At 42.4% G+C, this 11,333-nt stretch overlaps 2 protein-coding genes across 2 annotated transcripts; one reads left to right on the forward strand and one right to left on the reverse strand.

The window, feature by feature from the left end:
- Nucleotides 1–24: 24 nt before the first annotated feature.
- On the forward strand, nucleotides 25–4,778 carry LOC144640797 (uncharacterized). Its single transcript, XM_078499869.1, has 3 exons — nucleotides 25–1,077; nucleotides 2,624–2,818; nucleotides 4,360–4,778. The coding sequence occupies exons 1-3, from the start codon at nucleotides 778–780 to the stop codon at nucleotides 4,693–4,695; spliced, it is 831 nt and encodes a 276-aa protein (XP_078355995.1). The 5' UTR covers nucleotides 25–777; the 3' UTR covers nucleotides 4,696–4,778.
- A 1,652-nt stretch (nucleotides 4,779–6,430) lies between these two features.
- On the reverse strand, nucleotides 6,431–11,038 carry LOC144640798 (prickle-like protein 1). Its single transcript, XM_078499870.1, has 3 exons — nucleotides 10,784–11,038; nucleotides 8,919–9,134; nucleotides 6,431–7,351 (listed from the first exon to the last, which is right to left on the reverse strand). The coding sequence occupies exons 1-3, from the start codon at nucleotides 11,018–11,020 to the stop codon at nucleotides 7,001–7,003; spliced, it is 804 nt and encodes a 267-aa protein (XP_078355996.1). The 5' UTR covers nucleotides 11,021–11,038; the 3' UTR covers nucleotides 6,431–7,000.
- Between the last annotated feature and the right edge of the window lie 295 nt (nucleotides 11,039–11,333).

The raw sequence follows: 11,333 nt of genomic DNA on the forward strand, positions 1-11,333 counted from the left end.
CTTAATTTCCTGAGAGCGCTTGGGACCTAACCGCCAAGTGACTAGTCATGCACACCTCACCCATCCCCCGCCATAGGAAATTTCTCGACGAGTTGTACTTGTTGGGCCTTGTTCACACGACTGACACGAGAAAGTTCTGCTGCTTAATATGCTTGTCCTTGACTTGTCTTCTTGCCTGTTCAACCCCCTCCCCCCAAGGGAAAAAGCTTGCCATTTTTTGTACGCACGAGCAAGTAAAAATCTGTCCTAAATCTGAGCTTGTCAAAGTAGGTGTAATCATCTAAGTTAAACATCATCATCAAGTCTCTTTCGCGCCAGTACGCGCATAAGGCCGTCACGTTCTCTGTCCAACACTCCCTGTTCCGTGCCACCACTTTGGCTACTTCCCAGCTTGCCCATCCCGTCTTGTTTCTTTCCTTCTCCACAATCCTTCTCCAAGTTGTCCTTGGCCTCCCTCTCGCTCTTCGACCTTCTGGTGTCCATCCCAATGCTGTGAAGCAGTCATTCGCACCTTCTCTCCTGAGTATGTGTCCCAACCAGTTCCACCTTCTTCGTCGTACCTCGCAGCTTATGGCATTGACCTCTGTCATTTCAACCACTCTCTTGTTTGTAATTCTTTGCTGCCATCTAGTGGGATAAACGAAACAGCTGACTGATATAATTAAAACTGGCCCAGAACTAACACTTGATTTCATTTTGTTTAAATCAGAGGAAACGCCTTTTCTCTCGCCTGCAGAGAAACTGTTCAGATTGTACGATGGAGTAGAGACGTTTGTGATGTTTACTGGATACCGTCGCAGTTGTCACAGTCTAGTGGCAGCCATGTTGGACGCTCATCCGGAGATTATCATCACGTCCGGATGCCTGGTGACGGAGAAATGGGAACAGTACCAGACACCAGAACTTAAACAGAAGAACATGCAGAAATATCGTCTCTTTTACGACCTTCATCATCACTCCTTGGAACATGCAATGTTTTTAAAACGCGCTGGCAGTGACAGCTGTCTTTTGAAGAAGTCAAAATACAATTACCATATTCCAGGTCTATGGCAAGGAGGATATCAAAACAGGATAAAGGTGAACTACAGGTGTACTCACTGCAGAGGTGGCGGAGCGTTTTGGAACGTGGGGGCGGGGGGGGGGGGGGTGAGATTGACCCAAAAATCGGACTCGGTAGGTTTTCATATTTGGGCCAACTTTTTTTTTTTCCGTTCTAGCAACTTTTTGTTTTCTGAGCAGTTTCTGGACCGAAAATTTCCGAGGATTCTCCGATTGTTGTTCGAAGACCATACGAACATTTTTCGAACTTTTCCGAAGATAAAACGAAGATTCCAGAAGACTTCCAAGGACGTTTCGAAGATGTTTGCACTCACTGATGAGACGGAATATCTTGAAAAACCAATTTTACGCTGCGCTCGCGATATTTTCGGAACCAAAACGGGTGGGGAATTGGGGGGACTTTAGCCCCCCCCCTGCTCCCCGCCTATGTACTGTACAGCTACAGAAGTCCAGAGTTAAACTCTTTTACCATGTCCTATATAGGCGGAAAATGCGCAAAAACGCGTAATTTTTAGAAACAAAACCTATTGCCTATTGGTTGTTTATCTTACAGGAACTTAAATGTTCAAATAAAAATGGGGCTCCTAAACGAGTATGGTCCCCATACTCGTTTTGTAGGAGCAACAGTACGATTACTTGCTAAATTCACGTTTTGACGATTGTTTCTTGATCTACACTTAGAATTGGTTTGTATTAACTTTACAGAGAGAACGTTATTGCTAAAATTAAAACAAAGATTAAAAACGATGGGTCACCGAACTTATTTACGAGAAAATATACCTCTCTAGTGAGCTTCAGCCTTAAAGAAAAAGCCGCCATTAGTTTTCAATGCGCGCGCTATATAATCACGGGTGAAATTATACTCAGGATGCACAATGTAATACAAAGGAGTGAGGGTTGTTACTTCAGGATTCATGATGACGGCCATCAAGGACACTAAAGTCGCTACTTTCAAAGAAGGGGGTGTATGGGGTGTTCGTGGGTGGTAGTACTTTTTCAAGGGGGGTGGGGGGGCAGTCGCACCCTTAGGGTGGCTATACTGCACTGCCTCACACGCAACATCCAGCTCTGACGTATGGCTTCTCGACGTTGCAGGCATTGCAACGGCCACACCTCGGGCAACGGTGTCGACCCCCCGGCTGAATTACGTCAGGGTAGCTGGCTCACAACTAGGCTGGCGAAGTGAAATGGCAGGTGGGGCTCAATAGCTTTGGAAGGCGGCCCATCTAGGAGATGGAAAACTCCAAACTAAAACCCTTGCCAGGTGGTAGCACCTGTTAGTCCGGAAGGCAGCTGCCAAGGGGAAGGAAAACCCCTAAAACAAACCAACCCCTCCATCTGGAGTTGGTCGTAGGGCTACTACTGATAACGGAAACCAGAAAAAGAAAATGCCCCTATTCTCCCAGAAGAGAGCTAGGATAAAGAAGAAGACTTTCAAAGAAGGTTTCAGGCTATCTGTTGGAAACTACTACATAACTTTACGAGGGGCTAAAAGAGTCATTTGTGCTTTTAACAAATCTGATATTAAGCAGCAGTATACCAATTCATAAATTTTCTCTGCAAGGTCATCGGTGACAGAAAAGTGGGAGAAACAGCATTGGCATTAGCAAGCAAAATGGGTGTTCTAGAAGAAATCCGTCAAGTCGTCCAACTACCAATAAAATTAATACACGTCATCAGGAACCCCTTTGATAACATAGCAACCATGATGCTTCGCGCTACAGAGTCTCGTGATGCTGTAAGAGTCAATGGACTAAAGGTAAGGCTTCAAATCATCAAGCTTATTTGCAACAGCCAGATATGTGAGAAGCAGGGTGGGGGACTTATCAAGACTTACATAAGTACCCTCAGGTCCAGTAGTGCAGTAGTTCTCGTAAGCTTGTAATTCTACTGGTCCTCTAGTGTATTAGCTGTTCAGGGCCGTAGGCAGGATCTTGCATGGATGGGTGCGAGCGCTGGAGGTGTGAACATCTCGGGGGTGGGGGGGGGGGGGGGTCCGGGGGTATTCTCCCCAGGGAATTTTGAAAAATCAAGTTGTTTAAGTCCTCACTCCCCAATTAGGCGGACCTTTGTGGCCCGTGGGTGGGTGGGTTGGCGGACGCACCCATCGCACCCCGCCCCCCTTCCTTCGACCCGGCCTGCTGTTTGTTACCTTTTTTTTCTCCCAAACTGAACTGTCTCTCGTATTTGCATCAGGCTACGCAAACAAAACCCGCTTTTTTCTATATCTTTTATAAAATGCAGACAAAAATGTAAACAAAATTTTCTAAGTCAACAAAATACATAACAGTAATCGTCATAACCGCGGGCGCGTGTTTTCATAACCGTATGCAAAACTACTACCGAACCAGTCAGACCACGCGTTTTTTGGAATCGAAATAAAATTACCCAATGTGGTTATTATGCAGTAGAACATTGTTGACGCTACTCACTGTAAAAGCGTTAGCTATCCTCGTTACTCATAGAAATTCAATTTTTGTGCGATTTAGCACGACTTTTGAACAAAGGACCACAAAGAATAACTTCGTTGCTTCTTTCGTTTCGAAAAAATTGTTCGAAACGCCTTTGCTCCAAAATTCCAGTGTTTGATGTCAATGCTATTAGTCCTATTATCTTAGATCTAATGGTAACTTTACTCTATCTCTTTCCTTTCAATTTTTAGGCGATGACAAATCGCCTTATGCCTTATGCTGGGGAGCGATCAAGGATTCATGTGAGAATGTGAAAATTACTCCATTATCCAATCGAAGAGAACTGGGAACTAGACGCACTCTTGTTTACTTTTTAGGCGATGACGTCAGTCAAGCCTTATGCCACTTTCTATTGCGATCGACCGATCAATAGGACTCAATAGAACCGAATGAGTTAACAAGAAATCGCTTAAAAAAAACACGAAGCAAAATACTCCTTGAAAGTTAGAAAGGACAGATACAAAGTATAAACGAAAGAGACAAATTATGTATTTGTGAGTTTTATTGAATTCAGTGCACAGACGTGATCACATCTCTACATTTGCTAATACAATGGAAACACTGTACTTGACCTTACGTGTCGCTCGCGAGAAGCATTGAATATCGTATATCGAATGTCACACTACAAGATAACGCAATTTTTTGTTGAACAATCATTCAACACAGAAGTTGTCAGCTACTTTTATTTAGTATACGTTAATTTTCCTGAAAATTAGTTAAGACCCCCTTGGGAAACGTCATCGCCTCTGCATGCACTGCATGCCATTTATTAACATAAGCTGGTCAAAACATTAACGTACTTCTCTACCTATTTTGTTTTGGCCAACAGATAGAAAACAAGGAGGAGCTTGACCGTGCCATTGAGCGCTACTTTAAAGCGGCAGACGCTAACCGACGCGTCAAATTACAATACAAAGATGCAGTCATCGATATTCCAGCGCATGAAATGCTGTTAAGACCCAAAGAAACGCTGCAGAGATTATGTGAACATTTGGGGGTCACGTGCCCTAAAGATTATGTAGAGAAATGTAAAAAGATTTTGAGAGCTCCTTCGGTGACAAGAGACAAAGTAGTTTGGACCAAAGAACAAAAGGAGTGGGTAACAAATAAGATGAAGGACTATCCTTTTCTAGAAGAATACTCATTTGATGAGCATCCTAAGTAGTCTTCAACTAATAACAGAGGAGAGGTTTATATTTGAGCATTTGCCATTTATTGCAAATAAAAACCAAAAATCCCCCCTCTGTAGCTACATCAGTTGTCAATTTTTGCCATCATCCGTCAGTTGAACGCGTTCCTATTGATCAATATTGAATTTGTGTTATGGTCAAACGCAGTCACAAGCCGAAGTGAACTTGCGCACCAACTTGAAATTGGGTTGTCAAACAGATCCTAAAGTTGGAAAAAAACTCAATATACAGCTGGTTCGAGCAAAGGTTGTCCATACTATGGGTTGTCCAAGAGAAGCGTAAAAGAGCACGAAGAGCTAGCCTGCGAGCAGGCTCCCAATCTGATCGACGAGCGAAGCGAGCCGAGAAGGGACTAGGGGAGGAATAAAAATGGGGGAGCCTGCGGACAAAGGTTTTTTGCCGCCCTCCCCTTTTCCCTTTCTCTTCGCCCACCCCCTCCCCCCCCCTTCCTTTTTCTTCCCGCCCCGCCTTCTTTTCGCCCCATCCTCGACCGGAGAACCTGTTCACAGGCTAACGAAGAGCAAGAACCTGGTATGGATTGACCCCCCCCCCCCCCCCCAGTAAGCACCCAGTCGGGGGAATATCTGCCAGTTTTGGCAAAACTTCGTTGAAGCACTCGCATAATTTCCGAATTACTTTATCCAATTAAAAACTAGTGCGAGTACTACGAAAGCCGTCGCGCGTTTGAATACGTCATGTTGCTTCGTAACTTCGGGTACGAAAACCGGGGACTCAGTCACTTCTCGGAGAAGTGATGTCGCCATCAACTGGCACTTGTTCCTCCAACTGCACCTGCGAAGGAGGGTAATGAGGAAAAGATAGTTTTTAGGATATAGCATTGACGAAACACCACGAACCTTGATAAAAGAATGGTGAACTACCCATTTGGCATTGCCACTTCTGTAGGACCTTTTTTTAAACAGCTGTTTATTTCCAACGGTTTAGTATCGCACACCCGGCCATATTGAAGACAACAACTGAATACCAACGTGCCAACTAGAAATCCGAGTGTCCATTGTGCAAACGGCGATTAAACTAGCGTCGACTTGTGTGCGAATTTGGGATCAAAGGAACTGGACGCAAGTCAACACAAACGCAAAAACGTCCTGACTAGATAGGGTCGCAAGTTTGCACAAGTTGGCAAACCGTCAGTATTAGCGACCTTCAGATTGGACTACAAGTACAAGATTGAGTACGAGTACGAGTTTTCAAACCAAATTCGTGTGCCTCCTATAATCACTTATCACGCCAATCTTTTCCCTAACGTTTACTTATGTGTTAGTCAGCAACAGGGAAGAGTTATAGTTTGGGGGATACAATTGTGTCGAAATTCCAAAGTCGTACTCGATGTCGTACTCGTAGTCCAATATGAAGGTCGCTATTATTTCAGAACTTGAAACGACTTGTGGCTGAGGGTCCGAGGGTGTGGTGGAAGAAGCCCAACATCTTTGAGCCTGGATCCTTATTATTTTGCTGCTTGTTGGCCTTATATTATTTTGCAGCAAAGCGTGGCCCAAAAATGAACATTTATCATGCTTGGTCGGGTGTATCACCGCTAAATGTAGTATGTTCATAGATATCTTTCCGCCATGTGGTAAGCAACCGGCAGCTGCTGATCTGAATTTTTTGGAAATCTTGGAAAACCCTCGGGCTATTTTCGAAAGCCCTGACACCCCACGATTAAATAGTCACATATTTAAGTCAGAAACGTTTTGAGGTACACATAAGTGGTTTATTTTTGTAGAACAGTGTTCAAGAAATGATATAACCTATTTACGAAGTGAGGACGACTAACGATGGCGAGGATTACAACCTGCTCAAATTTGAACGGACATTTAGCTAAAAGATAGTGAAAGGAGAATTCCCTGCGTTTATTTAAGTTTCCAACAAATACCTAGCGATGGTAATACATAACAATAATATTAACCTGTATTTTTATCGGTGTTTTAAATGCTGGTTCAAAGGCTTTATTATAATGATGCGCCATATATGCACGTCACTAACTTAGGGAATACAATTGGGAATTGAAACGAATATTATAACAAATAAGAAGCTTTCGACCCCACACAGAAACCTTCTTTCTCAAGCATTGAACTCTAGCTACAAAATAACTTGCGCTCGATCTTTAACCTTACATGTATGACTTCTAAACTGTCTCGATTCCTTTTATCGCTCTTTCATAATAATACATCTCGACTTCTAAAACCTAACATCGTTCATGAATAAAAACTAAATCAAGGTGTTAAAACTAGAGTCCCGGCCTTGGTACATCTTGCAGCCTCAGTAATTCTTGGCGCATTCGGTAGAACAGAAAATCTGGTTCTTCTTGGGATGGCGTAGGAACTGCTTGCCAATCAACGATCTCCTGCACGTGCCACACTTGAAGCACGCGTCAGTCGCGTGCCAGAACTCGCCTTCGTATTCGATCCTCTGCGCGTCAGCGTTGATGATCTCACGGCATTCGAAGCACCTTTTGGCGTACAGACGGTTGTAGCACTGCATGCAGTGAGGATGACCATCACGAGCTACGTACAGCAGACCACCAAGATCCAGATCACACTCGTAACAACAGAAGTGCTTACGATGCCAGTTGCGGTCCTCGGCTTGAGTATACTCCCGGCTAAAGATCAGCTGCAAAAACGAAACAAAACAATTTTTTAGGTTTAAAGGGACACTGTCACCAGTTTCACTTCAAAAACTCAAGAGCCTTAAGACATATGGACACTTCGAATTGGGTCCAATTTTGTTAAAAATCACCACGCAAGTGTACTGAAGTGATAAACAAGTGATATTATTGTGATGCCATCAGGAACTTTAGATCTCATCTTGAAAAAGTCAGGCTGATTTTTCAAGTTTTGTCCTTGTGGACTGGAAAACACCTAAAAATTATAATGACTCCCGTCTTCCTTCAACAACAATTTATTTTCTATCTCCATCTTGATGCACTAGGTGCATTTCATGTACAAGAAGACCTTTTCGCCAATTTTATTACTTTTTACCGAAAAGCATTAAAATCCCCGTGACAGTGTCCCTTTAAGTACTTTTGGACACGGAGTCTTGAGGCCGCTACTATAGAGCAGTTTTCACTTGAGTGTCGAAAGTAAATTGCGTTTGCTTTGGTTTTGAATTACTACGCTTAGTGATTGGCTTAAAGATCTCGCGCCACTTTCGTGTCTCGCTCGCGCACGTTTTCCCGCGCTTGGTGCCAGCTACATGTATTTGCTTCGAGTTTTGATTGGTTCACTGGATTGTCTGTGTCCTTTGTGATTGGCCAAAGTAATTACTTTGGTATTGGTTTTACGACACTCAATTGAAAACTGCTCTATCTGACATTTTGTGTGTTTATTTGGTCAGGGAAAGTGTATTTTTATCAAGAATTTTGAAACTGATGTCCGTGGCAACCATGTATGTAGTGTTTACAGTCAATCACAAAGACAGAAAAAAAGTTCGAAGGTAAACAATAAGTTTTGCATGCACAATGTTCTAAACTGCTGTGGTGAATTTGAAAAGATGACGTTTCGAGCAATAGCCATTCGTTCAAGAGAACACACTGACTGACACACACTTTTTTCTTTACATTTGTTCCAGTTTTAAATTTGAAACTAGCCCAGACTACACAAGGAAACATGCAGAAAAGGTACAGAATTCATTTACTGTAACGATTCGACTCCTCCTCAAATAAACGTCTCTAAGTTTTAAGATCCTTTTTAAAAACAAACACAAAAAACAATCGCCCTTGCAATATGCTCATTTTCCCAATTAAAGCGTTGAGGGCACCGAGTTTACATGTAGCTTGAAGTTGAAGTTGAGAACGATTCAAGATTTAAATAATCCCTTAGAGCATTTTTTTTTTAAAATATACAAATAGTCGAACCTCTTAAATAGCTTATTAAGGACAACAAATGGACAGGGAAGGGTGTCCGTATTATGGAGATGTCCGTATTACAGTGAGTCTACAGAGGTAGAGTTTATATGAATTTTGGTCTGTTTCGGAACCAAGAAAACTGTCTGTAATAGGAAGGTGTCTGTATTATCTGTATTATAGATATGTCCGTATCGAGAGCTTCGACTGTACATGGTTTGTACTTAAAGCACTTAAGAGATTAAGTTAAAAAAAGGGGAAAAGTGCGCCATCCCGAAATAAGGGCCCACGAGCTAAACCGGAATAATTATTTTCGGCATTTTTTTCATTACATACTTCGTCACAAGCAGCACAGCGAGGTTTGTACAGCTCAGCGTAATGTCTGCCACAGTAGATAGCTCCTTCCTTGTAGAAGTAAATCAAATCCACCAGAAGGTTGTTACAAATTGAACAAACAAAGCATCCTGGGTGCCAGCACTTGTTCTCTCCTGCACGTGATGCAAACACGGCTGTCTCACCAAGATTAATTCCATTACCACATCGGTAACACACCTGTGAATGAGAATTATGTCAGGGTTACAGAAAACTGTAAAAAAAAAAAATGAATACTTTTTTATTCCAACCGACTCTGTTACAGCTAGTAAGATCCCCACTTTTAGAAGGTAAGGGTGTGTTTCTTTGGAAAAATTCAAAATTGGATCATTGATCTCAGATCACACGGATACTTTGCTCCCAAAGAAACGAAGAATCCGAAAATGGACTTTTTGCAATGATGACCCCGTTAACATGTTTCACCCAGAACATAAAATGCCACCACAAATTTATTTTCCGTCCAATGTATCTCAGCTAAAATCAATCCAGCATACAAAATCTTTCACAAAAATCACTTGTCAAAATAGTTCTTCTTTAATCTCAAGCACAATGTGGCAAGAACGCATCTGAGAGCGAAAAGTGTTTGCGAAATGAAACATTGTGAAAGTGCCATGCCCAAGAATACAAAGACAATGGCTAAACTTAAGCTATAGACCTACGGACCTGGAGCAGACATGTAAACCACCAGCCAACAGGCCACTGCAGAAGGGTGCAGGGTGGGACCACATTGAAAAAGTACATGACTTGCACCAAAAGGGGAAGGGTTCTGTGCCCCATCCCTAGACATGGATCCACCCTAGATTGTTGGAGGGGGGGGGGGAACAGGGGATCTGAACCTCCCGCTTCCCATAACTTTTACTTGTGGTTCCCACCCCTTTCTTTAGTGGCATCCGCCTCTTTGTAATAAATAATACTAATAATAAAACGATTTATATAGTGCCATATCCATGGCTCATGGCGCTTTACAGTAAAATATTATTAAAAAATGAAATTTACATTGAAAGTATACATCAGTGATAAAAGGAAATACGAACAAATAAAATAGCTAAGCTGTAAAAATGGAAATAAAACTAAGAATCATTAAAGCCTTTAAATGAAAACTAACTCATTAACTAACTAACTTAACTAATTAACTAACTAACTAACTAACTAACTAGCTTAGAGTGGTTTTCACTTGAGTGTCGAAAGCAAATTGCGTTTGCTTTGGTTTTGAATTACTACGCTTAGCGATTGGCTTAAAAATCTCGCGCCACTTTCTTAGCCAATCAGAAGTAAAACCAAAACCAATCGTGACTAGCTCGCGCACATTTTCCTGTGCTTTGTGCCAGCTACATGTATTTGCTTCGAGTTTTGATTGGTTCACTGGATTGTCTGTGTCCTTTGTGATTGGCCAGAGTAATTACTTTGGTTTTGGTTTTACGACACTGAATTGAAAACTGCTCTAACTTACCAGCTTAACTAACTAATTTGTACTATTTCTATTGCAAAATATTATGTAATGTTGCACAATTTTTCTCAATATCTCTCTGTTCCCACCACCTTTGAAATCCCACTTCCCATCCCCTCCTCTACCTGCCTCCGGCCTCCTATTCTTCCGGGCTCCTGCCCCCATAAACTAAATTGTGCAAAATAATATTCTGTGGCACATATCAACCTAGTAAATGGCCCAGCTCTCTGTGAGTCTCTCGCAGCTCAGTTGGTTAGAGCGCCCAACTGGTACCTGGGAGGCCATGAGATTGATTTCCGTCGGGGACTCAGATTTTTTCTTTGACCCATGCTTGTGTCATTGCTGAACAATTCATCTTCCAATCAATAATCTATTCACTTACCCACTTAGAGACAGGGTTGGTCTTCTCTCGCACATCACCCACGCCAAGGGCATTCTGATTTCTGTCTTCACAGAACTGCCTCATGCTGGCTTTCTCTGGTTCAGTCAAACTGTCACAATAATTTTCATCGTGGTCATGAATAGGCAGCTGGTACATCATTTGCTTGCGGCGATATTTTGCACCATCACTGCCAACTTTAGGCTTGACTTGGGGTGGCAAGGCCTCCATGTACTTCATCAACTGTAAAACAAATCAGAAGCATACTTATCTATTAGAAACATAAATATGTGCATTGGAACACGAATGGGTTATTCCAGAGAAAATCCACACACCCCCGACGGATGGGGTCGTTTTTTAGCCCCCCTCTCACCTGGATTTCCTGAAGCACAAGACCCCCCCTCCTGTCTGGATTCCCAAGACCAAAGACCCCCCCCCCCTCCCGCCTGGATTTCCAGAAAAAATTATTATGCTTAAATTTAATTAAATTTTAATAGAAAATATGCACAATCACGTCTAGAAGATGTTCTTGTTTAATTTCTAAAGCATCAGC

This window comes from Oculina patagonica, unplaced genomic scaffold, assembly GCF_052425735.1.
Source record: "Oculina patagonica isolate OP01 unplaced genomic scaffold, crgOcupat unplaced487, whole genome shotgun sequence".
Classification (NCBI taxonomy): Eukaryota; Metazoa; Cnidaria; class Anthozoa; order Scleractinia; family Oculinidae; genus Oculina; species Oculina patagonica.

Bases quoted from the DNA above. Each gene is read 5' to 3' on its own strand.
- LOC144640797 (XM_078499869.1), top strand. From the start codon at position 778: ATGTTTACTGGATACCGTCGCAGTTGTCACAGTCTAGTGGCAGCCATG. The intron at 1,078-2,623 runs GTGAACTACAGG...TTTCTCTGCAAG, and splicing joins GATATCAAAACAGGATAAAG to GTCATCGGTGACAGAAAAGT. The intron at 2,819-4,359 runs GTAAGGCTTCAA...TTTGGCCAACAG, and splicing joins TAAGAGTCAATGGACTAAAG to ATAGAAAACAAGGAGGAGCT.
- LOC144640798 (XM_078499870.1), bottom strand. From the start codon at position 11,020: ATGAAGTACATGGAGGCCTTGCCACCCCAAGTCAAGCCTAAAGTTGGC. The intron at 9,135-10,783 runs GTAAGTGAATAG...TCTCATTCACAG, and splicing joins CCAACCCTGTCTCTAAGTGG to GTGTGTTACCGATGTGGTAA. The intron at 7,352-8,918 runs GTATGTAATGAA...TCGTTTTTGCAG, and splicing joins GCTGTGCTGCTTGTGACGAA to CTGATCTTTAGCCGGGAGTA.